This window comes from Panthera uncia, chromosome B1 (assembly GCF_023721935.1).
Source record: "Panthera uncia isolate 11264 chromosome B1, Puncia_PCG_1.0, whole genome shotgun sequence".
Taxonomy (NCBI): domain Eukaryota; kingdom Metazoa; phylum Chordata; class Mammalia; order Carnivora; family Felidae; genus Panthera; species Panthera uncia.
This window is the reverse complement of record NC_064811.1, coordinates 30,771,613-30,798,629: the sequence shown is the minus strand read 5'-3', so window position 1 is coordinate 30,798,629 and position 27,017 is coordinate 30,771,613. Positions and strand designations below refer to the sequence as shown.

At 44.8% G+C, this 27,017-nt stretch overlaps 1 protein-coding gene and 1 long non-coding RNA gene across 5 annotated transcripts in view; one reads left to right on the top strand and one right to left on the bottom strand.

The window, feature by feature from the left end:
* LOC125922704 (uncharacterized) overlaps window positions 1-10,044 on the top strand; it is a 61,111-nt gene extending 51,067 nt beyond the window's left edge. Inside the window, exons 2-3 of the long non-coding RNA XR_007457751.1 lie at window positions 1,742-1,834; window positions 9,249-10,044. This is a non-coding gene — a long non-coding RNA (uncharacterized LOC125922704). The remainder of the gene's footprint in view (window positions 1-1,741; window positions 1,835-9,248) is intronic.
* Window positions 1-21,862, bottom strand: part of TBC1D1 (TBC1 domain family member 1) — a 224,381-nt gene extending 202,519 nt beyond the window's left edge. For 2 of the 4 annotated variants that reach the window (XM_049630425.1, XM_049630427.1), the window contains exon 1: window positions 12,154-12,642. In XM_049630425.1, coding sequence (XP_049486382.1) covers window positions 12,154-12,570 — 417 coding nt within the window. In that variant the 5' untranslated portion in view covers window positions 12,571-12,642. Of the gene's footprint in view, window positions 1-12,153; window positions 12,662-21,768 lie in introns of those variants that run through there. The other 2 variants (XM_049630429.1, XM_049630426.1) reach the window with 2 other exon arrangements.
* Between the last annotated feature and the right edge of the window lie 5,155 nt (window positions 21,863-27,017).

Here is a 27,017-nt window from a genome sequence, read left to right as displayed (position 1 = left end):
AATGTGAAGAAAATTGAAAAAGACAACTAGATTTTGGCTGGAGCGACTGTCATTGCCACATTCGAACAGCAGAAGGCTGAGGAAGCAACAGGTTGGTGGGGAGGAAAGTCAAGGGTTCTTTTTTAACCAGGTTGAGTTTGAGATGCCTATGCAACAGCCACGTAGACAAGTCAAGTTGGCAGCTGGTTAGACAAGTCTGTAAGTCATCAGCGAGTTGGAAGCAATAGGTTCACTTTTGGGAGTCAGCACCAAACAGGTGATATTTAACACTATGAGACTGGATGAGCTCATCCAGAAAGAGGACCGAAAAGAGAAATGTAGAAGACTGAGACTTGGGGAACATAAAACTCAGAATTGAGGGGTGCCTGGCTGGCTCAACCAGTAGAGCATGTGGTGCTTGATCTTGGGGTTCTGAGTTCAAGCCCCATATTGGATGTAGAGATTTCTTAAAGATAAAATATTAAAACAAAACAAAACTCAGAATTGAGAAGCAGAGGAAGAACAAACACAGGGGTCTGGGTGGAAACCACTAATGAAGTGAAAGGGAAACAGAAAGGTATAGTTCTCCAAAAGCCAAGAGAAGAGAGTGTTTCAAGATAGAAGAAATGCTATCTTGCCAACGATGCCAAAAGCTACAGAGAAATTGGATGACAGAAGCAGTGACGGGATCACCAGATCTCAGAAGCTGGAGGTGGCTGGTGACTTGATATGAGCCTTTTTAGCAGAATGATGAGGACAGAAGGCCAATTGGTAAGAGGAGAAAATGGGTGAGTGAAAGTGAAGGCACCACCACGACAGCTTTTTTTTTTTTTTTAATTTTTTTTTTCAACGTTTTTTATTTATTTTTGGGACAGAGAGAGACAGAGCATGAACGGGGGAGGGGCAGAGAGAGAGGGAGACACAGAATCGGAAACAGGCTCCAGGCTCCGAGCCATCAGCCCAGAGCCTGACGCGGGGCTCGAACTCACAGACCGCGAGATCGTGACCTGGCTGAAGTCGGACGCTTAACCGACTGCGCCACCCAGGCGCCCCGCCACCACGACAGCTCTTAACAAACAGAGCAGAAGGCGCGCCTGGGTGGCTCAGTTGGTTGGGCATCTGACTCTTGACTTTGGCTCAGGTCATGATCTCACGGTTCATGAGTTCAAGCCCCGTGTCAGGTTGTGTGCTGACAGCACAGAGCCTGCTTGGGATTCTCTCTCCCTCTCTCACTCAAAATAAATAAATAAACTTAAAAAAAAAAACTGGAGCAGAAAATTGGGCCAGTAACTGCAGGAAGTTGGATTGGGATATGGGGTCAGTAGAGGGTTTGTTTTTAAGATGGGAGAGAGGAGGATATATATTTTTAGAAGTCTAAGTACAACCAGATCAAAATTTTACTTCTATGTTACTCTTCTTATCATTCCTTAGGAACCAGGCAGGTCAGCATCAATAGGACAGCAAATCAGAATGTGACTGACTTTCTCGTCCAGGAGAGACCAATGAACTATTAAATTAAACTATTAATTTTTCCAGGGCCACCTGGGTCGCTCAGTCGGTTAAGCATCCAACTTCAGCGTGGGTCATGATCTCGCAGTCTATGAGTTTGAGCCCTACGTCAGGTTCTGGGCTGACAGCTCGGAGCCTGGAGCCTGCTTCGGAGTCTGTGTCTCCCTCTCTCTGCCCCTCCCCCACTCACACTCTGTCTCTCTCTCAAAAATAAATAAACATAAAAAAAATTTTAAACTATTCATTTTTCCAGAGGGGGAAAATGATCGAAGACATCAACTTGGTTCCACCAGAACAAGTCCCTTCACATCATACTTACGGATCAAGACACTTCTCATTTATTTGTGTGAGTAACCCCTCTGCCCAGTGTGGGACTCAAACTCAGGACCTGAGATTAAGAGCTGCAAGCTTTGCCGACCAAGCCAGCCAGGCTCCCTGGGTCAAGACATCCTTTGAGCCTTCCCGCTCACTACGGCGATAGCCTCCTCACTGATCAGCTTCATCTCTCATTCCTCCGCCCTTCCTCCTCTCCAAAATCTAAAAACAAGCCCAGTCATCTCACTTTCCCTGATCAATGCCTTTAAATAGCAACCTTCTCAAGAAGAATATCCAACCCCCTCAGCACGGTATACAAAGCCCCATAAAATCTGTCCCCAGCCTTTCCTCCCAGTCTCATCTCAGACCCTGCAACTTGCAAAACTCTAATCACAGCAGCCCCAGCCACAGCAGGTGCCTCCACATTCCCTTGTCCTGCTGTGGCTTGGCACACCCCGTATCCTCTACCTAGAATGTCCATTCGATCTGTACCCAATCATTCGCCTGGAAAACTCCTAATGGGTCTTTAAAACCCATTCAAATGTCCCATGGAAAATACATTCACCCGGAGTCCTTCCAGAAGACAGAGCTATGACAAACAGACACTATAAGGAACAACTTCACTGCAATGTAAAATAGATTTAGGAGCCAGTCTGTTGTCTGAAAGGAAAGGTGAACACTGTCAGGACTACATTCCTCGTAAACAGGATGTGTAGAAACCGGAGGAAGAGCAAGAACCAGACTTGCCAGGTGAAATCTCCTTGGGACAAAATCCATCCACATCCATTGCTCAATACAGATCCTTTAATAATTAGTTGCCTATCGGGACACCTGGGTGGCTCAGTCAGTTAAGCATCTGATGTTGGCTCAGGTAATGATCTCACCGTCCATGGGTTCGAGCCCCATCTAGGGCTCTGTGCCGACAGCTCGGAGCCTGGATCCTGTTTCCAATTCTGTGTGTCCCTCTCTCTGACCCTCCACGCTCATACTCTATCCGCCTGTCTGTCTCTCTCTCTCAAAAATAAACGTTAAAAATAATTAAACATAATTAGTTGCCTATCATTACTAGGAAGGGCCAAAGATCTGTCTCTTTACAAATATCTACTGTTCCTACTTCTGCCCTCCAGAGCAATTCATAATTTGTCTATTTCTTTTTGGATATATATGTTAGCTTTTCAAATAACTGCAGGCACTTCCACTAGACCTCCTCCTGATCTCCCCCCATGTTGTCTTCTATAACTTACAGATGTTGTGAACTCCTGGCAGTGCAGCAATCAGAACAGAAAAATATCCTTATACCTCTTGAGGGGGCAATCTTATCTTACTTGATTTTGTACCAGAGCACCCAGCCAAGTACATGACATATTGGGAGCCTTCCAGCGCATGGATTAATGTTCCATCTGCAACATTTCAAATACCTACATCACTCGACCACAAGAAATCATGGCTTCTGACACACTGCCCAGAACTAAAGCAACTAAGAGTGTTTCTGCAGGACTGGTTGTCAAGAAGTCACATTTAAAGTGCTCGGCCAGACACAGGGTCCCACCTCAGTGATGGCACCACTCGAGGCCGCCTCTTCTCTCACGTGTCCTGTGTCAGCTCCTCCCCAAAGCCCCAGCTGCCCTCTGGCCTCTTCTGAGGCTCTCAGAGCCAGGCCAGCTCTACACATGGCCTGCTCTGGTTGTTGGTTCAGGCTCACAGGCAACAATTAGTGGAGCAGATGCCTGAGTATTCAGAGGCAGGAAAAGTATTAAAAAAAAAAAAAAAAAAAAAGAAGAAGAAGAAGAAAGAAAGAAAGACAAAGTAGAAAGAAGAGATTTATCTCTTCCAGTATGTCCCATACTCATGGCTCACAGGGCTCTTGTTCATTGCAATACACATCTAGAGTTAAAAATAGATACAGTTTTTCCAAGGGACACATGCACCCCCATGTTTATAGCCGTACTATCAACAATAGCCAAAGAAGGGAAAGAGCCCAACTGTCCACTGATAGATGAATGGATAAAGAAGATGTGGGATATATACACAATGGAGTATTACTCGGCAATCAAAAAGAATGAAATCTTGCCATTTGCAACTACGTGGATGGAACTGGAGGGAATTATGCTAAGTGAAATTAGAGAAAGACAAATATCATATGACTTCACTCATATATGAGGACTTTAAGAGACAAAACAGATGAACATAAGGGAAGGGAAGCAAAAATAATATAAAAACAGGGAGGGGGACAAAACAGAAGAGACTCCTAAATATGGAGAACAAACTGAGGGTGGCTGGAGGGGTTGTGGGAGGGGGGATGGGCTAAATGGGTCAGGGGCATTAAGGAATCTACTCTTGAAATCATTGTTGCACTAGATGCTAATTTGGATGTAAATTTTAAAAAATAAAAAAATTTAAAAAAAACTATGATGCGATACCACCTCAAAAAAAAATAGATACAGTTTTGAATATGATTTTTTTCAGAAGAACTTTGAGCAAAATTCTATCATTAAAAAAAGAAGGCAGCAAAGAAAAGGGGGAAACTCTGGAGTCACTCTGTGATGAATGTTCAGATTATTTCTGGCAATACTCCTAGGTAGCTGGCCTAGTCCAGTGCTGACTAGCAGAAAGGGTACAAGCTACATATGTAATTTTAATGTTATTTATTTATGTTGAGAGAGTGTGCATGAGAGAGAGAGAGAGAGAGAGAGAGAGAGAGAGAGAGAGAATCCCAAGCAGGCTCCACACTGTCCGCACAGAGCCCGACCCGGGGCTCAGTCTCATGAACTGTGAGATCATGACCTGAGCCCAAACCAAGAGACAGATGCCGAACTGACTGGGCCTCCCCGGTGCCCCGTATGTAATTATAAATTTTCTAGGAGGCATATGAAAGAAAGTAAAATGAACAGGTGAAATTAATTCTAGTATAATGTTTTGTCTAACCGATATATTTAAAATATTATCATTTCAACATGTAATCAATATGGAAAATTATTGAGATATTTCAAGTCCTTTTTTTCAAAGAAGGTCTTTGAAATCCACTATGTTCTGACACTTACAGCACATCTCAGTTCAGACCAGCCACACTGCAAGCGCTCAAAAGCCACATATGGCTACTGATTACGGCACCGGACAGGAAAGGTCTAGGCTATAAATAAATCCTTTTAAGACACCAGTCAACTTTAGGTTCAAGATACTTGTAAACTCTATTCTTAGGAACAGGTTTGTATTAAAAAGTAATTATCAAACTCAAAGCCATGTGGCGAAAATGCAAAGCTATCTAAAGTGATATGCATTGAAAAACAAACAGTTTTTAAAAAATTAAGCATCCATCACATGGTGGATGCTTCTGAAGCCCTCAGACTCATTTTTCGAAGTCAAAAATAAATTATGTAATCAATCCCGTGTCATGAACCCAACCCCTCCAACAAATACTTTGGAGTTCATGCAGTCCGGGACACTCTTTTTATAGACGAAGAAGAATCCGTGCCAACCTTTGCACCCAGCAACCGACTTCTGTCTAGCGTGACGGACGGTCAAGTGTTGATCAGCTGGCGGATACGCTGTTCCAGGCAACCACGCACTGAGTCACAGCTGCCGAGGGGGACCCCAAACGAAACCTTACATAATAAACCAGAAGAGGATTAAAGATGCCCGGCAGGAATTTAACATAGATTAAACAGTCCTCCAAAATCTGCACAACAAAACCTGCTCAGAACCATCCCCTGAGGAGCAAAAAAGACTAATGTCTGAAATTTAGAAATTCTGAAAATCAGATGCAGGAAGGGCAACAGATAGGAATATCTTGAAAGGAATCCTACGTTGAATCATCACCCTCAGGAACAAAACGCTCCAGCTCAGTGTCATAATTTCCATCGTCACTCTAGCAAAGAAAGAAAGTCATGAGCTGGCAAATCCAATAGCCATGCTGGAGACGCGATGGAAGCCGGACTCAACTGAAAATCCTGAAGTCACTGAGGCCGATTTTAAACGATTAACGTGAAACTCCAAGCAGATGGGGAATTACGAAGACAAATCAGTAATGGACAAAATGCAACCAAAACAAAGCTACAGTCAAAAGTCAAATTCCGACAAAGTATTAGACTAAATCATAAAACTCAGCCAAAGCAACTCTGGCCCTTTATATAGGGGACTGAAGTCTCAGTCCTGCTAATCACAGGAAAGAAAATGCAGACCGCCTCTTCACTGAACATGTAACATAAGCTAATCCAGACAGGCTGGGTGAGGTGGCTCTGAAACCCACGGGTTAGTGAGAGAGCCAACATCCTCACAGGGCATCATGGAAGAATACACTGGTTCTTCGCTGGAAATTTTAAAAGGAAATATGTATTGCTCTTAAGTCTGCAAATAGTTAAGTATTCTTAATATTAGTGGTAAGGGAGTCCCATGGGGTTCAGTCTCTGGTATGTGTCACAGTCAAGAAATGCAGTTTAGGCGTACCCGGGTGGCTCAGTTGGTTAAGCGTCTGACTCCGGCTCAGGGTCATGAACCCACAGTTTGTGGGTTCAAGCCCCGTGTCGGGCTCTGGGCTGACAGCCTGGAGCCTGGAGCCTGCTTCAGATTCTGGGTCTCCCTCTCTCTCTCTGCCCCTCCCCTGCTTGTGCTCTGTCTCTCTCTCAAAAAAAATAGACATGCAGTTTAGATGCCAAAAATCATAGGAAAGGAAACCCATTCTCTCAAAGGACACTGACCTCCTCTCAAATACATCTTCCTCAGCAATATTTAATAAAGTCTTCTTCTTTTTTTTTTAAATTTATTTATTTTTGAGGGAGCAAGGGGCAGAGAGAGAGGGAGACCAAGGATCCCAAGCAGGCACCATGCTAAGTGCAGAGCCTGAAGCAGGGCTCGATCTCACAACTGTGAGATCATGACCTGAGTTGAAATCAAGAGTAGGATGCTTAACCCCAATAAAGTCCTCTTCTACAAGCAAACTTCTTTCTAGAAGTCTACTTTTTCTACACTTCTACTTCTATAAGTTCATGCAATTACTCTACCCCCAACCCCATGCTCCCTTCCCACACTTTCCCCCTCCTCCTCACCCATAGAGTTTTAGCACTTTATTACGGGAGATCAACTTCGCCTGTCTCGCAGTAAGAAATAACACTTCCTCTTTGGAAGAGTGAGGAATAAGGCTAGCAAGATTCTGGCAGATTCTCTGAGGCAGGGTAGAGAAGGGGAAGTCCATGAGCACTCCTGCATTAATGATATGTGTCCCGTCACAATTATGAAACACCCATGCTGGGCCCAGACAGGACACAGCATCCGGAAGATCAGAATCTGAGGAGAGTCAAGAACAGTGTTTGAAAAGTCAGGAAATATTCTAATAGAGGAGGAAAATCAGTCAGAAAAACAAACAAACAAACAAACAAACAACCAGTGGGCACTCAGCAAAACTGCTCTCATGCACCCAATCACTCACTTACTGTGGGTCCCACACCAGCTGTCCTCTCCGTTCACCTGCACACCTACCTACACTTCTCCATTTATTACCATCTCCATAGTCCCCACCATTCCCCTCTGAAAATCCATTCTTTCTTCCTATTGACATAAAACAGCAACAGACCATTCAGAAGCCCCAGTACTTACACTACCTGTAACTCAGTGATGGAAAGTCTCTTTCAAGGAAGCAGAGTTTTTTCACCCCATAAATAATGAAAAGAATAGAAATAAAAATATTCTAATGAATGATCTCAAGTAAAACTCAAGTGAGTGGTGAATCTGATGTTCTTCTGAGTATAGATTTTCATAGAAGAGAAAGCTGAAGAACTGGAAGAAAGAATCTCGAGACAATTTTCCTAGACTATGTTTTTTCAAGGGCTGAGTCTGGGCAGAACTCTTGATTTCTTTGTGATGTGGAGGGGGAAAGACCTAGCGAGGGTCATCTATGGCAACCACCTGTTTTCCAGAATGGATGTTTTCATTTCCTACCATGGGCCCCATCTCAAAACTATACTTCAACCCAGAACCTATGCCACGGTGTTCACATGTGTTCTGAGGGATGTTATGAAGAAAATGTAATCTATGGCCCAATAAATTTGGTGATTTAATGGACTCATGTACAACTCGAGAGTGAAATAGAAAAGACAGCTTTCCTAAAAGCCTGGTTCTCAGAGTATGGTCTATATAACTCAGTGAACCAATGTCTTCCAAATAATCAATGCGTGATGTTATACAATCATACATTCTTAAAACATTCATTAAAGTACAGGACAGACCAATGGATTTTAAAATAACAAAGTACAAAACTGCTCTGATACAGTTTCAGATATCATATTGCATCTAACCTTTAAGAAATTACCACTTGTCAAGTTTTGGTATAGTAGTAAAACACACGGGGGCGCCTGGGTGGGTGGCTCAGTCGGTTTAGTGTCCGTCTTCCGTTCAGGTCATGATCTCATGGTTTGTGGGTTCGAGCCCCGCATCAGGCTCTGTGCTGACAGCTCAGAGCCTGCAGCCTGCTTCGGATTGTGTCTCCCTCTCTCTCTGTCCCTCCTCCGCTCACACTCTCTCTTTCTCTCTCCCCCCAAAATAATAGAACATTAAAAACATATATATCCACAATTTTCTAAGAAGGGTATAAAATGTTTTTCCATTTTCCTACCATATATCTGCATAAGGACAAATTTTCTTTATATACTCAACCAAAACAACATATCACAACAGAATGAATGGAGAAGCAGCTGAGAATCCAGTAGTTTGTCTATTAATCCACACAAAAAAGATTTGGGGGGAAAAAAAGAAGTAAAACTATGTCACTCTTATCATTAAATATTTTTGGAAACCATATAGTTTTCACAAAAATATTATTTTTATTAAGTTTATTTATTTTGAGAGACAGAAGGATAGAGAGAGCAGAGGAGGGGCAGAAAGAGAAAGAGAATCCCAAGCAGGCTCTGTACTATTAGCACTGAGCCCGGTGTGGGCCTGAACCCACAAAGCCACAAGATCATGACCTAAACCAAAACCAAGAGCCAGATGCTTAACTGACTGAGCCACCCAGGTACCCCACAAAATTATTATTTATGCTAACACACAAGGGGCTTATTACTTTTTACGAAATTAGTTCCTTTATAATTTCTCAGTTTTAATTTCTAACACAGTAGTTATTAATAGAAACCACATTCATCCTCTTTGGGATCTTCAATAATTTTTTAAGACTGAAAAAGGGTCCTCCTGTCAAAATGTTGGACATGCTACCCTAACGCATTTTGATCGCAGAAGCATTTCTCTGTGGAACACGTTGATTATATTCTAATATATATTCATTCTAATATGTATTCATATATATTCATCTTGTGTTCTAAAAATGTTTCCTTTGTATGCCTCTTCTCCCTAGACACACTTCAGCAAGCTAATTTATATGCTCTCAAAAGGTTTTCTCTCAAATAGTAGTTTTGTGCTTATGACCCTGGCAGTAAATGCACATATCTCTCCCCTGGCAGGCACAACCGAAAGTGATCTCGTCTGTTTAGAAGAGGCCTTGATCTCAAGAATTATTTCACCGAGCAAATGTTACCAAAAATCACAAGAAACGATGACATAGGTTAACGTGATCCTACAGCAGATAATCCTCTACTATGAGATTCAGTGCCAGAGGTGTCCCAAGAACATAAAAGCTATCAGGCCAGATGGAAAATCAGGGCTAATCTCGCTTGCCATTCAGTTTCCCACAAAAGCGGATCGCTGATTGAGGTACCTCTGGTACAAATTACCCTTTCACAAAAGGAACAGGGTGACAGCAGTCTATTAGTCTGAGTACTGGCAATCTGTGTTTGGAAAAATGGGAATGCAAGCCAAAAATAACTCAAGAACTAATTCATATTTCTACCATGGCTTTTCAGAACACGGAGTCAGGCCAGTTGTCTACTTTCAGCAAGACTGGAAGCTCCAATTACGGAATTTAGTTCTAAATCTCTTCTTCCCGTCAGGTACCTGAATGACTGGCCAGAAGCCTGTTCTCAGATGGCTGTAAAAAAATTTGGGAAAGAGTCAAAAGTGTGAAGTGCTGAACAACTCCTCCATGAGAAAACTCTCCCCAAGGAAATTCAGCCCTTATATAGAACTGGCCTGGGGTACAGGCTGTTCAGTCCTTCAATTTACATTCTGGAGTCTGCCCAAATAATAGGAAGCATTAAGTTTATTTATCCCATTTTTAAAGTATCTAGTTTATAAAAATGTTGCTCATGGATGACCAGGATCTTGGGAACTGAAGACACTCATCTCGGTCTCCTTTTTCCCGTTACCTAAGACTTGAAGTGAAATGAGCATATAAACTGCTTCTGGTAAAACTTTCTTCAATGAAAATTTTTTACGGCCGTGAGGGCTAAGGTCCTCTTCTAGCTCATTTGGTCCCCCCAGCAATTCGATGAGATAGACACAATAATTATCCCCATTTTACAGATGAGAAAACAGGCTTGGTGTTGCCTATGGTCACCGAATTTATAAGTGGCAGATGGGACTGGAATTTGGTCCCCTCTGAACCTCTGTACTGGAATGCCGTCCTGTCTACCTGAAGTGCGTGGACAAGAACATGAAATGATTTATTAACAAGGAGATATCCAATTCTGTGGGTAAAATAGCGGATTTAAGCTACAAATTAGCCTTTATTGACAAAGACCTTCATTACGTGCCGGCGTGTTAGGTTCCGTTCTGTTGCCCACCATGACCCATGCACCGGCCACATGGTATTTACCAATCGCTCCTTCTGCCTTCCTTCCAAACTAGACTAATACCCTCTTGCATGGTCCCTGGAGCAGCACTCACCGAATGAATGAGTGAAAGAACCAAGGTGTGAACAAACAAAAGTGAATCTCTACAAATCTACTTAGTCACCAAGAATATTAATTTCTAAAGGAAGTTTCTACACTCTGGAGGGTGTGCAGAAACCCCCCCCCCCACCCAAATGCAAGACAAACAAAAGAAACCACACACAAAACAGAACAAAACAAAACAAAACAAAACCCAGTAGGGTGCAGGGAGAAAAACATTAGCATTTCTATTTCTATTTCCTGACATTTAGCACATGACTGACACCGGCCGGCCTCCTCATTCGGTGTGGGTGGCAGACAGCCACACAGGGATGCAAGGCCTGCCATGGATACTCCCCAGCTCACGGGGTTAGTCAGCACTGGGGTCCTCACCTGTTTGCTTTCCATAGGCTATACCCAAGTGCAGCTCATATGGGCCCAACTGAGAAAGCGGCCGTAGGGATTAGATTTTCAATTTTACCTAAACTGACCCTCACGAAAAGGACAAGTGACTTTAAGTGAGTCCTGCACAGGGCCGCAAGACGTAACGACAGCACAAGCTCCAACACGCGGGAAGGTTACAGACCTGACGATATTGTTACCATTTCTCATAGGACATTTTTCTCAGCCACGTTGCGAGATATAACAATAACCAGTTGACCAGCTGCCATAAAGTTGGCAACACAAAACCTGAAAGTAGCAAAACTTGGATTCATATCCACTATTCTTGTCAACGGTCTTTGCCTAAGTGAACGTTAGGATACCTTGGGAACGTTAGGATACCATTTGCCATTAGTGATACCTTGGGAAATTGGCTAATATATCCTTACACAGTTTCTTTTTTTTTTTAATTAACTTATTTATTTCTGAGAGAGCAAGAGAGAGCGAGCGAGAGAGAGCGCTTGGGGGAGGGGCAGAGAGAGGGGGGAGAGAGAGAATCCTCAGCAGGCTCTGTGCTGTCGGTGCGGAGCCTGATGCAGGGCTCAAACTCACGAACCATGAGATCATGACCTGAGCCGAAATCAAGAGTCAGACACCTAACCGATGAGTTACCCAGGTGCCCCTACAGCTTCTAAATAAATATATTTTTATTAATAGGGTCAACGATGTGGAGCTCACTGATCTAGAATTTGCTACTCAAACTGCAATCTGCAAAGAAGCAGCATCAGCATCACCTGGCAGCTTGTTAGAAATGCAGTCTTATGGTCGGTCCATCCCAGACCTCCTGGACCTAACTTTGCATTTTAACAAGGTCCCAGGCGTTTCATGTGCACATTTCTGTTTGAGAAGCACTGCTTTAGAGCACATACCTTAAATGATCTGAAGCCCAACATTTCAGCTCTTATTTATAAGTTGAGACCGAGTTCTCTGTTGAATTTTTGAACTCGTAAATGTATAATTCCTAATATCTGTTATCAAATGTTCTTTAAAACCGCAAAAGAAATGATCCCCACAAACGAAAAACCCGATGAAATAATCTATGTATAACCACCGCGTTATCGTGTTTATCCCAGTCTATGTAAAGTAAGTGTCCTGATCCCCAAACGATGAAAACCCATCTAGCAACCCCTTCATCGATTTCACCCCCACTTCCACTTACTTTTGTTTGATCGTCGGCCTTGAACACGTAGCAGATACTCTGTTGGCTGCCTGCATTGTCCTTAATCAGACAAGCAAAGTAACTTGGATCGTGGCTGTTGTGGATCAGTTTGTGAACATGCTGGGGCTTACACTCGAAGATGCTGGAACAGATTAGTGGATCCCACTGTTGACTTCTGCCCGGCTCGGGTTCACATCTCAATCCGGAGGGTGAAACACAAAGCCGGACCTGCTTGGTACCAGGCTCCTTTTTGGAGGACTGCCCGCTGAGCCTGCGCACCTCGGCCACGACCCACGGCAGCATCGGCATGGTGGTCAGAGCGTGCACAGGCAAGGAGCCGACCAGCTGCAGGCCGAAGTCCACTGAGGCCTCGTTAGGAAACAGATGTCTCCTCGCCGTGAATGTTATTGGTTCCATTTTGGGAAAGGTCTGGAAGCTCAGCAAAACGTTGCCACTGTTTTCTACTTTAGAACGAGCAATCTACTTTATGTGCTTCTGAGGCAGAATCCTGCGGGAGAAAAATAGAGGCATTAGAATTTAATGAAATCATAGCAATAGCTACTTTCAGAGAGTTATTATTTCAGAAGAACTTAAAAGCCCGAAACCCAAACGCAGGCAGAAACGGATATTAGTACGAACAATCTGCTTTGCCTAGAAAGAGGTGCCCTGAAATTGTGCTTCATATAGAATCTGAGAAGGCCATAACTGTCACACTCAATACGGGTTACAAAGAGCCCACCGGGAAACTTCTGTGAAACGAAAACCTCATAGAGCCAGCAGAAGCAAGCAGGACAGAAAGCAATACAGTCCTGCTCAGATACTTTTAAACCCTGTTCTAGCAACATATATTTCAAGGAATTTTTTTAAAGTAATCTCTATGCCCAATGTGAGGCTCGAACTCAAGCCCCCGAGATCAAGAGTCACATGCTCTATGGACTGAGCCAGCCAGGGGTCCCTAAAAGGAATTTTTTAAAGATAATCAAATTCAGTAGTGGTGATTCTACCCCCAAAAAAAGTAATCTGGAGAGAAAAAATATCAGCTAACCATTATCATAGTCTACTGAACCAGACCAGTTTTCAACAACTGACCTTTTCAATTATGATACCGCGTAAGTTTTAAAGGGCTTTCCCTGACATAGTCCAGAGGTTCTGAACAAGAATTCAAATTCCATTAACATGTAATTGGTGCCAGTTATGCTCCAAATATCGCCATAAATCTTTTGTTTCATTTAATTCATGTATTATAAGCCATCATGTGCACACTCTCCTCATCAATAGAAGATGCTGTTTCCAGGGGCGCCTGGGTGGCTCAGTCGATTAAGCCTCTGACTTCGACTCAGGTCATGATCTCAGCGTTTGTGGATTCAAGCCCCTCGTCGGGCTCTGTGCTGATAGCTCAGAGCCTGGAACCTGCTTCGGATTCTGTGTCTCCCTCTCTCTCTGCCCCTCCCCCACCTCTCAAAAATAAAGTAAAACATAAAAAAAATTAAAAAAAAAAAGAAGATGCTGTTTCCAGGAGACCCAAAGTCTCTCACCTGCTTCCCCCCCACCCCCCTACAGGTGATTTTCAATGCATTCGATGTATGCTAACGCCTTCCTGTTCCACTGGTAACAAAATCCTTCTGTACAGAGCTGATTTGTCTACAGGATCTCAATTGTCATCCTTCCTCATCCGCTCGCTGGATCTTCTTCTCTCATGTTCTCCCTGAGCACCTACACACTGCACCTATCTGATTCACCATTGCTGTCCCCAGTGCCTGGCAGTGTCTGGCTCAGAATAGAGGCTCAGTAACATTATAAACAAGTGAATGAAGTCTCCTCCATCTAAAAAAAACCAACAACAACAAAAAAAAACCCCACAAAAAACATTTTCCCTTGACCTCAAACCTCCAGCCCCAACTCCTCCTTCCCTACACAACTTTCTTCACAGTAAAGTCTACACCTACTGTCTCCACTTCCTACTGCCCATCTATAATCTGGATTTTGACCAGATGTACTGCCTGTGCATTGAAATTACTCCCATTAAGGTCACCCGTGTCCTTTGGCTGTGAAATCCAAAGGGGCCAAAATAGTCCTTAAGTGTCTTGTCCTTTCTGATAAATTTCTCATTGGGGACCACTCCTTCCTGCTTGAAACCCTTCTGTTTCTCATCTTACTTCTCTGGTTGCTTCCTTTCAGGTTCCTTGATGGCTTTTTCCCCATTTGACTCCATCCCCTCTCCTCATTCCACCTGCTTTCTTTGGACAGTCTTACCTAATGGCTTGGTGTCCACAACCACATTCTAATATTCCTGCTGCTGCTAACAGCTTACTTTTGCAACCCAGGCACATTGCAGGGGTGATCTCATTCTGTCTTTACAACAACTTTCATCTCCAACCTTAGTCTCAGTTACAGACTACCAGTATTGCCACCGTTATGGCCTGGGTCACTGAGACCTGGAGAGCTCGAGGTGCTCATCACAGGTGGGTGTGGGAGAGTTTGCTCCTGATTCTCCACCCATCCCCTTGAATGCTACACAAGAACATCATCTATCACATATGCATTGATGAGCCCCGTGCGTTTGTCTCCCATTGAACCTCCTTCCTGAGATCCAGATGAGGGCAGGCCATTCAATATTCCTATCTGAATAGCCGAGAGGCCCCTCAACCACAATTTATTATTTTTAAACTGACTCAGTCTCACCTCCCCCCTTCCCAGAACTTCTCTTCCTTCCCATAAACTCTGTCTCTGTAAACAGTATCGCTATTTCATTGGCCAAGCCAAAGGCCAAGGGGTCACTGCTACAGACTGAATGCTGAAATTGTAATCCCCAATGTGATAGTATTTGGAAGTCAGGCCTTTGAGAGGTGATTTGGTCATGAGGCTGAAGCCCTTATAAATGGGATTGGTGCCCTCATAGAGACTCAGAGTGCTCCCTTGCCCCCTTCCACCATGTGAGGAGATAAAAGACAGCTATGTATGAGCTAAGAATATTTAATATTCAAATGCTAAACCTTTCCTGACATAGAACTAAAGTCTATTCTTTTAACTCTATCTCTTTCTATGTGATATATATGCATATACAATGATTGCACTTTTGTAATAGGATTTGAACACAGTTTGGAGCTAGTTTTTTATGTTAGATGTTCAAAAGTTCAGAAATAAACTCATACTTTAGAGCTCTAACATAGTTCATGGAAATGTATTCCCTTATCTCTTCTCTTTTAAAGTAAACCTTCTGTTGATGAAAACAGACTTGAAGTCCATATAACCCCATAAATGTTTTCTCTCTCTCTTCTTTTTTCTCTCTCTCACCTGGTGAGAGATTAAATGTCTGGCTCGACTTCACTCTTGTAACTGAATCTGGTTCAAGTTCTAACTGTTGACAGCCGCTAATCCCAAGACATGTTTAAAGAAGTACTAGAATTATTACAAAGGAGAGACCTGAGATCTATCAATTAGTGTAGATGAGGCAATTCTTAATATGGTGGCAACAATATACAAAATTATTTTTAGTTTTCTCGTAGGGCAATATACACCTAGTGTAAAAAATGTACACAATGTAGTCATTCCAAACATTTAGTAAATAATCAGTCATCAAATTAGTTCTGCCAAGTCATTGACAAAACTATTTGAATGTTTAAAGTCTTCATTGTTGAACCAGCTATGGCACATTCTTAGTCTCCCTGTAAAACATAGATTGGTCCTTAATACCATTTGTAAACTATCACATAATAAGTTCTACCCCAGGGAGCGCTGGCTGGCTCAGCTGGAAGAGCATGGAACTCTTGATCTCAGGCTCATGAGTTCGAACCCCACATTGGGTGTAGAGATTACTTACATAAATAAAACTTTAAAAAAATAAGTTCTACCCCAGAGATGACAATAATTATTTATAATCAATTCAAATTCTGCTGACAGAAGATTCATGATAACTTAGACTAGGTGAGTAATTGCACTTCTTTTTAATAAAAAGTTCCATGAAACAGATGAACTATTCAAATTATATTAATCATGTTTTAAACCGTATCAGTCCACATCATTTGCATGCCATGTGACTGTAATTCCCAGATAGAACCAGCTATTCTAAGAGGGCTCTCTTGTGCATCTCATTGTGCATCGTACCCTCAGTAAGAAATACTATGATCTGTTACTCCAAGGGACTTCTAGTTACGTTTTTGTTCGTAGATTCATATGTAAAAGCTCTATCCCTGACAGAGACCATGTGTATTCTACACCACTCCTACCTACCACAGTCCATAAACATGGTGGGCACCCCAAACACAAAGATACTCTTTTATTAGAACAGTTGTGATAATCTTCTTAGTGAGTCCTAGATCAAATATCCTACATCAAACATCCCATGCACTTAGTATTATAAAATCTGAGAGCTAGGAATGTCCTTTTAAGCTCTTTTAAGCTCTTATATTTGAACTGAGGAAACTTGGTTCTGGAGAAGTTAAGTGGTTTGTCCAAGTTGGGTGACAGAATTAGGACAATCCGATCACTGACTGCCATCCAAGTACTGCAAAGAACCTCAGTTTCCTCATGAAAATGCTTTCAAGCGTGAAGTTGTGAAAGCAAGTCACTTAACCTCTGAGTCTCAAATTTATTCTTGTAAGAGAATGGAACAAGATCATCCTCAAGTTGTCTTCTATCTCTAAAATCTGGTAAATCTAATTCTCACAATGTATAATACCAAATGTCCCGACATTGTGTGGGGATAGAAAGCTGCTTCATCTTCCTGTCAAGAATACAAATGTGGGGGAGGTACATGAAGAAAGAATAGGGTTTATTGATCAAGAAGCGAGCAAAGAGATGGTGGGAGTGAGCAAGTCGCCATTGGGAACGCTCTCTTTTCCCAGCCCCTTTCCACGCCCTCCCAGCAAACCACAGGGGGTATGAGGGGGAACTTTCCAGAAGCTAGCAATGCCACCGCCACTGCAGACTCAGCCCCTACCTTCTCAGTGTGCTGGTGGGAGGGGAGGAGGGTGAAGGAGAGGGATAGAGGGAGAGATGTTGAAGCTTCTAGCTCTAAGCCAGGTTAGGAACCAACCAAGACTGGGTAGCTGTCGGAGACTCATAGGATGGGCAGAGTCCCAGATAGCTATTCATTTCCCCTTACAAATCAGTTGTTTAGTCTTTCTGTTCTTCACCCCAGATAGAGTGGGAACACGGCTGAACAGAATTATTCTGCTACCCAAATACTCTAATCTCATGCAGTAAGATCACTGTGGCGTGGCTCCACTATTTGTCCCCGAATCCCGCCCAATCAGAGCAGTGTGCTGCTACCTAGGAATTGCCCTTGGGTTCCAAAGATCTTTTGCGTGGTAGGCTATTTTTCACACAGAGCCATCACACAGAGCTCCTGGAGCTGGCGGATCCAACCTTTTCATCACCAAGGCTGCTCCAGCCCCGGTGTGCACCTTTCTAAATTGACAGGTAAAGTACTGATGTTTTGAATGACTTCCTTCCTACATGAATCAGAGCCAATTTAAGACTAGACTAGTCCTTTAGAATGCCATGGCCACTTCTTGTATTCTCTGCTACTTTACGGAAGAGGATGAAGGGGTGAGAGTGGGGGTCCTAGCAGCCTTCAGGGATTATGCATACACTTCCCTCCGGCATGGCTGCTTTAACTTATTCTCCCAATAATAATAATAATAATTGTTAACACATAATAGCACTTACTGTGTGACTGTTAACTGATTTAGCTCTTACAACAACCCCAGACAATAAAGACGATTAGTATCATATGTAAATAAGGACTCTAATGGACTTTTACCATTATCACCTCCAACTTAAAGACAAGAGATGAGACAGAAATTGCTGGCACAGAGAAATAAGGTCACTTGCCCATCATACTAGCAACAAGTGGCAGAACCAAGTTTTGAACCCAGATCCTTCCACTCCAGACTTTGTGCTTGCTCTTAACCACTTTGCTAGAGGAATACTTACTGACCAACCACCTCTTCTGGGACATTACATATACGATCTTCTGTATTCATACAACTCTGAGAAGTATGTTTTATCATCCCCATTTTCTATAAAGGTCCCCTGGCTAATGGTGAAGGTAGGATTTGTCTTATGCCCAAATATCTGTTCTTTGTGATATAAACATCTCTAGAAGGGAATAACTCTAAAATATCTCTCTATCTAAATTTTGCTTGGTCTCATTAATCCAAATGTAATGTCAAAATTATACCTTATGTTATAATATAGGTATTATATACGTAAGGTATCATATAATAGTAAGTATAATATAACAATATATTATATAAGGTATGATATAATAATAGCAATAAGTAATATGCATTGTGTGCTCACCATGTATCTGGCACTGTTCTAAGAACTTTACATGTATAAATTCATTAAGTTTGACAACAATCTCGTAAGTACTTACCTTCTTTGGAAGCTTAGATTTACTGATCATAAATAATGTATTGTTAAATAAGTAGACTCTCTTTTTTCAAGATATTATTTTTGTAAGATATTATTTTTAAGTAATCTCTACGCCCAACATGGGGCTCAAACTCACAACCCCAAGATCAAGAGTCACATGCTCTTCTGACCAAGTCAGCTAGGTGTCCCAGTACACTCTCTTTTTAAGAGAAAAATACTTCTGCCTGTCACAAAGGAAACAGGCATACTCAAAATTAAATTCCCCTTTATTGGTGCTAAAACGTATTTCCTACATTCTGCACAGCTTTACTGAAACCCAAGTGTCATGATTTTTCATATGGCCCAAATATGACAAATTCTTTTCTAAACATTCAAAACCTGAAAACCGACACTTGCCCTTAAAATCTAAGAACCCATCAAATGGAAATCTCAGCTTGAAAATGTCAAAAATTGTGAAAATAGAAACCTTCGTGTCTCTAAAAAAATCTTTTTAACCAGACGTGGGGAATGTGGGGTTGGAAAAGAAAAAATGAAGATAAAAGTTAGCAAAGGCAACGGTAAGGCACCAGTTCTGCTCTGAAAACCTAAATCCTCTGCCATCACCAGGGGGCTACAAACCCAACACTGCTTATCCCCCAAGTGGACTCCCTGTCACTTTAACGAACAGACTCTGATCCTCCAAATTTTAATGTTCAACAAAAGAAAAAGGCTGGAAAACATGTCACATGTTGGGACTAACGTGGCCATTATACTTAAGAAGTGCAGCCCAGCAAACAGGGAAAAGGGTAAAGCAAACCATGCCAACACATAAGCAGACTTAGGTCATCTGGGGAGTGTAAAGAACAGAGGCTGGGGAACTTCGAGACATGCCGCCATGAAAAGAGGAAAAGGGGCCTGAGGGAGTTGTCATTTTGACAAGATAAAATTAAAGGCGTATTCAAAGACAGAATCCTCTCAAGCAGGCATCCCTACTCCTGGCGCCATAATGATTGGACAAGCTGGTGTGAATGGGGGGCTTGGCGCAGCACTGCTTACCCATGGTACGTCCTAGAAGGTCCTAGAAGATCTGGCAGAAAGGAGGCGCCCACCCACACCTGGCTCCAACGGGATGTATTTGAGTGTGAGGCAGCCTTTCTGGTCGAGGCTGCCTTTTCGGGAAATGGAGGACAAAGACTGTCTGTCGACAGGTGGATAATCAGGAAGAAGAGGCAAGCTGAGTTTCCTCAGAGTCACTCACTCCTTCCTCATAGCCTCCCGTACTGTGACAAACAATGTCATGGGGAGAAAAGTCATCCCAATACTGACACAACTGCACCCAACCAGAAATGCTATCATGGTGAAAGGGAAATCCCCAGAGCTCTCAGTGGGAAAGACAGTGGTAGACTATGGCAGGAGTCCCATCTGCAAAACTTTAATTCGACGTTAATAAAACTTATAACACACCAACGAATTTCCCCCCATTTTACTGGTTTGCAAATGCCTGGACAGATCAATATAAAGACATTTATTTTAATTATCACCTGATGATTTTATTTACTGATGTGAGCCACACTTAGTCCCTTTTACATCTCCTTGCACTCAATTAATAGTCTCAGGATACTCCTCTTGTGTTCACTTTGGAAAATATCCCCTAAACATTTCACATGCACCCTTTAATTCACAACTGTGTCCACAATCCAGGAGCTCATATTATGCCAATGGTTACTTACAGATAAATCTCAGGAGAAAGCCCTTTTTATGGTCTAATTTCACTGTAACTTGGTAAAAGAAAAAGAAAGAAAGAAAGAAAGAAAGAAAGAAAGAAAGAAAGAAAGAAAAGAAAGAAAAGAAAAAGAAAGAAAGAAAGAAAGAAAGAAAAAAAGAAAGAGAAACAGGGAGATTCAAGACTGTGATAAGCATTCCATTTCAAACAGTTGTTACAACACCTGTTTGCAAAGCAGTCAATCCTTTTTTATACAAACTGTTTCATGCAATGTTCTTATTCCTTCAGACAATCTTCAGGATTCTCAGGAAAGAGCTGATCATGAGGAACACCTCCGCCCCAAGCAAGAGAAGGCATCACAAGTCTAGCTGCTTCGGGGATCCCTAACCCAACTGAGTAATAGAACATGAAGAGCCCGGAAACACAGGAGAGTCATTTAGCAAGGTGGATACCCAGGCTCTTAACCACAGGTCTCCAGTCAGTCTTCCACCCTCTGCCCCTCCCACCCAGAGCAGGCTCTGAAAACATAACAAAACCCAGGGGTGGCTATGCTTCAACTCTTACCAACTGCATCAAAACTGGGAAGGGAATGAGAGTCTGCTTTCCAGAGGAAGGGGTTTCTGTCAAGATCCCTGCAGTTCAGCTTAAGTGCAGTGCCAAGAGTTTTGAAGTCTGGATTTGTAGAGATAACGGAGTTTCCTGGCGTGAGCCATTTAAACCAGTTCATCCCAAAATGCTCTTTTAAAGTCTGAGTATATTAATAAGTGCAATCATCCAACCATCTAAAAGGAAGAATGAGACATCTACACACATCCATTAATGTAAAGCACTCTGAAAATTAAACTGTTCGGTGGGAGGAACAATCACCACTTTCAATTTCTTTTCCTTTTTAAGCCACTTTCAGAGAATAACATATTTTAAATAAAATAACAACAACAGGTAAAGCCACCTCTAGGTGGATTTCAAAGAAAACAATCTCTTAAAACAACAACAGTGTGTGCTAAAGTTTGAGGAGCCTCATAATCACAGACCCATCAGGAAGCTGCTAGAAACAATTAAGCAGGGTTTCAAAATGACTGGTACAGGATGTGCCCATAGAAAGAAATGTTGTGCGCTCCGGTGGAGCTGCCAAAGTTACTACTGCAAAGTACCCTGAACTTTTAAAGGATGATATGGGGTCACTTTGACCACTCTCCTCCTAATCCTGTCACCCTACAAACACAACAGCCCCAGAGATATTTGGCGGGAGGGGGTGGATACCGAGCCAGCAGGAGTGAAAGGAGGCAGGAGGAAGGTGCCCGTGGGAGCTCCTGGGTGGTTATGAACTTCAAGGTTTCACTTTCGTCCAAGTAGGGGGCGAGGAGGTGGCAATGAACCCCACCCACCCCGGAAGCCCCCGGTGCGGCGAGCACGGCAAGAACGCCCTTGGGCCGCTGAATTCCAGCTTCGCCGGCCGGGGAGCTCAGGCTTTGGGTGCGGGGGGAGGGGGGCGAGATGCCGCGGGCGGTGCGGGAGACCCAGAAAGCACCTACCTGTGCCGCGGCGCGCTCAGAGCCCGGGGCCCCTCCGGGGCGCGCAGGTGCTCGGGGGCGGCTTGGGGCCGGCCTGCGCGGGCGGGGCGCCCATCGTGCCGGGCCGGCTGCGCTTTTCCCCCGCGGGGGGCCGGCCGGGGTCCCCTCCGCTCGGCTCCCGCCTCTTCTTCACCGGGCTGAGGACCCGGCGGGTCCCGCGGCGGCAGCAGCAACAGGCACCGTGGCGCGGGGGCTGCGCCGGCGGCGGCGGCAGCGGCGGCGGCAGAGGAGGAGGAGGGGGAGGTGTCTGCGCGCGGCTCGCGTTTCCTCCTCCCCGGGCTGGGCGAGCGCGGGGGAGGCGAGGGGAGGGCAGAAGCCGGGATCTCCCAACTCGGTCCCCAGGGACCTGAGAGGGGGACGCGGTGCTCCCTCCCTCCCCTCTGCGCCTTGTGACTCTGCACGAGCGGCGCGGCCGGGACAGGCGAGTCCCACGCGGGCAACAGCTGCTGCAGTGCGGGTCCGCCGCGGCCTCCCTCCTCTCCGTGCCTCTCCCCCGCGGGACGGCCCATCCTCAGCCCGCCAGGCCGGAGGGTGGGGGGCGGGGGTGTCGGGGCGCCGCCCCAGCCAGCCCCGACGCAGGGTCCTGGCCCGCCGTCCGCCTGGGCTCCGGGGACTCGGGGCCCCGCGCGTGATGAAGGCCCTCGCGGCGGGACGTGCGGTCGCACACCCTGTCCTCGGCAGCCTATTTATAGCAGGTGGTGCTGCCCGCCGCTCGCGTCCCGCTGCGCTCTCAGCAGGTGGCACCGCCAGCCCGCCCTTCGCTGCCCCGCGCTAGCGTCGCCTCATCTGCACCCTCGCTTTCGCCTCGCGAAATGGACACAGTGAAAACCGCGCGGAGCACAGGAGGGCGGCCAAGCCACCTGGCCCTTCTCCCCATCACCCCTTCTTCCTGTCCCAGGGTTGCACACAAAGGCAAGGAGTGAACCGAGGCAGGGCCATTCTGTGGGGCGCTGGCAGGCGAGACAGGAAAATCAGCGGCTCAGGGAAACAGTGAAGGTTGAAGTGTCGTCCCCCAATGAAACCCCAGTCAGCCCCATTTCTGAACTGCGCGGGTGACGCAGCCGCGCGATCCGGCTCCTCTTCCCTCCCGCCGGTCCAGCGCGCGCAAGCACGCGCGCACACACGCGCACACACACACACACACACACACTCACACACCCCTCGCCTCGCCTCTCCTCCCCTCTCTGCACTTGCCCTAGAGTGGGATTCGGGGAAGTTCCCAGCGGCCTCGGGGTGGAAAGAGAGACCCGGGAGATGGAAGAGGGGGGCGGGGGCGGGGGCGGGGAGTGGTCTCCCAGGATGAGGGGATGGCAGGGCGCAGGGAACGGGCAAACCTGCCAAATTCCTGTCCCAGCAGGTAAATCGGGGCAGTTTCACCGGGGGGGGGGGGGGAGGATCTGAGGGAAGTAGGGACGTGACATCAACCCCAGCGACAAGTGATCAGGAAAGGGAGAGCGGGAAGAGAGTGGGACGCGGTGGGTAAGGCAGCCGCTGAAGGGGGCGGCGGTGGAGAAGCCAGGCGGCCTCTTGCTGGATTGTTTGGGCTCAGTGTAGCTGGAGGCCGACTTTAGGGTAGTGGCTGAGAGTTTGGGCTGCAGGGTTGGACTTAAACCCCAATCCCGATTCCACCACTGGGGTGGCTTAGGCAAGCTGCTGGACCTCTATTCTCCATTCTCTTACCTGTGTAATGGGACAGATACACGCTTTGTAGGACCACTGTGAAGATAAAGTGGGAAAGTGCATGTAAAATGCTTAGCACGCTGGTGCGAATGTAGACCTCAACTACTGGCCATCTATACCGTGGCTCCGGAGACAAATAGAAATCCAAGGTTCTCGCCTGGTCCCCAACCCGAGCCATAAACTCTTGAAGCCTTTTCGATTAGAACCCTGGGATTCCTTGATCCCATTCCTCTGAATGCTCCCATTCAGGGAAGGTATATTTAAGTGGGACACAAAAGTTTTATCCACGGCTTGATTTAAAATTCTTGTAAGAGTGGTAGCAGTTATTTGTAGAGGGGCCAGGCTACTTGGGACACTGTGGTAGGCACTTTGCATATGTTGTCTCTGATCCTAACAAATATTCTGCTGTATAGAGATTATTAAATCCTACTTGACTAAGGAGGAAACTAAGAGGTTAATGCCTCATGGTAGCGACAGAGCTAGTAGGTACTGGGACCTCCCAAGATCCAAAGCCACTTGTAACACACTTTCTCTCCTGCCACCGTGTACCTCTCTTGTAGCACTCAGTTCATTCTTTGTTATAGCACAGTTATTTGTGTACTTAGCCTCAAATTTTTTTTTAAGAGTAGTGAAGAGTACATACAGGCTTTAATACTTTGATGATTAGAACATTTATTGGGTTGTGGAAATTATTCTTCATTAGGTTACAAGACGAGGTAAACCAGTTAAGCCATATTGTTGTCTCGTGGATCACACCATGATTATTTCACATCTTTATCTCCAATGCCCTGTACAGTCTCATTCCCTCTCTGCAGCAGCCTTCTGAAGACACCTACCTCCAGAGTGCTGCGATGTCAAGACAGGTACACTCTCATCCATTTCACTGACACCCCCAAACTGCCTTTCACACATATCCTGCCAGACGATGGTTGAAACAATGACCTAACAGCCATGCCTGCCAGCCACTGCCCCTGGGAGGTGGGGTCAGGCCAAGACTGGGCACTGCACACAGAACATCCTGGATGCTAGAACCCACTCCCGTCCTGCCACTCCACTCCCTTTTCCCTTCCTCACTAGCCCTTTTCACCCCTACTCCATCCACACCCCAGGTCTAGAGTGCAGGAAAACTTAGTCCACATGGGGTGCTCATCAGGCCACCAAGGTAGAAAGTGAAGGGGTGCGGGGAGCAGGGGGGTACCTAGACCCAAGTCTCTCATATTATTGAGGCATGGAGGGGAAACCTTCCTTCCCCCCCCCCCCCCACTGCTGAAATCTAGCACATTGCAGCTCAGAGTTACAACTTAGTGGCAAATTACCATTTGCCTTGACCCCAACCTGGGTTAGGGAAGGGCCATGGCCTTGTGAGAAGCAGTGATTTCTGTATCACTTTTCCAATTTCCAGGGCCATTTGGTGCCCTTGAAATGATAATGAGGAATTTTATACTTTTAGCTTCCTGGATACAGAACCTCCTTATATTATGTGATTAAGGATTTTAAATTTTGGTGTTTTTTTTCTGTAAAGCCTTGTCTCAGAGAATGGGGATAGCCTGCCATCAACCTCATTTGCACTCATTTCTAGCAGATCTGGAGAAATAGTTGAAGGGACTTTGGAACTGATGGTGACACCTGGGATAGCAGAATGAAGACTGTCAAACAGGGAAGGGACATCCATGTTGTTCCAGTTAGAGCGGAAAGGCAAGAGCTAACCACCCAGCTTGTACTTGCCAAGTGCAAGGAGCTCCTTGCCCTTGGTGTGCAGTTGCACAACTCCCAGCAGGGCAGGTACAACACCATGCCTGAAGCTGGGGCCACAGGGCCTTGGTGACAGCGACAGAGAGCTCTCTGGCTGCCCAGGAAGGTGTTCTGTTGATAGTGAAGTCACCAGTAACAACACTAAGCAGGGAGTGGGGCTAAACATGGCTGTGACTTTGTTCCAGGCCCTTAATTTTCTTGACTGATGTGACCCAGGAACAGGAGTGTAGAGCTCTTCCCCACGTGGGCATTTACTGGCCTTTTGGCTCAGTGAGTGAAAACCCTGATGGGAAGGCATCAACATCACGGCTGCCACCATTCCTTGTGTGACAACCTCCACTAGCTCCTGAAATCCTGCCAGGAATCATTCTTGTGGGGCATCCCCTATAGATACTTCCTAATTTAGTCGTTTGCAGCATATTTAATTGTTCGTGGTCAAAGGCCAGGAACATTAACATCAACTTTAAGATGGCTGCGAGCTCTAGACAATGAGCTGTTAATGCCATTAAATCAAGTGGGAAGCCCAGGGGCTGAGAGAAAAAACAGAGGTCACGTTACTTTTAAAAAGGTAAGGGAACCATATACAAATCTAGAATGAAAAAGTCTTTGGTTAATGTAGAAAAGAGAACTTTAATAAAATTACTCATTATTATTAAATCTATCAGTTGTTTAAATCTTCATAGTTGTTAGGAACCCAAAGGATTATTGCTATGATAAGTTTTCACCTAATTTCCAAATATGCATAATAAGGCTAAGCGTTCTTCATCAGTGGGCCTATTTCCAAAACTGGCACCCATAAAGGCAAGAAATTAAGATTATACTGGATTGAAAGAACCCTAGGACAGTAAGGTGGTTCACTGAGTATGCTTGCTCCCAGAAATTGGGGGTGACTTTCTGGAGCCTGAGGTGGAGAAGGTCTCTGAGGCAAGTCCAAGGTCGGTGGAAAAGGGTGCAAGATGGAGAAGCAGCATCTAAAACATGGAAAGAGGCAGCAGCAACCCTGGGGCGTCTCCCAAATCCTGCCAACCCGGGCGTAACTATTAGCATGTAAACAATACATTAAGTCATTAGCTTTAAGAAATATTCCTCATTGAGGAGAAAATGGATTGAAGTTAAATCAGAGAGCACATTACATTGTCTAGCCTACAATACTAGAGCCTTGTGATTGCTTTTTTCTGAAAGGCACAGGGATGATAAAAACACACGATAGTAAAAAATAAAATAAAATGAGCAGACGACCAGTGTGGATCTCGGAATTTCAGAAATTTAAACAAACAAAAATTGCACTGCATGGCAGACTTGTGCTTACAGTGGATGAGACAACATAAATCTATGTGGAGTCAGAGCAAAGTGAACTGTATAGAGTAGGTTTCTGCGAAATGTCCAATTTCCTTTTATGGACAAAGCAGATAAAACTCTGGGCACTGGTTCCATTTCCTTTTTCAGCTTCCTCTTCTGTTTGTTAAATCATTACTTTCTTTACGCAAGCAGTGGTTCCATGCAGCTCTCTGACAATATCCAGCCTTTACTTGGGGTCCCCACTGCTCACCTGAGCTGGTTTTGTGGGTCTGGGTGTCAAGCACCAAGTTAAGCAAGTGTCAGATAACATATGTCACCTTTTGTTATGACATCTGATGTTGTCTAAAGTCAGTGAGCATTTCTTTGTATAAATTGTAAGAGTTATGGATTTCGGGGATTTTACCCAGACCCGAGTGGGTAAAATGACCAAGCTTCCAGCATGGCAAGATCCCCACTTGAGCTAATCCCAAATGCCATTA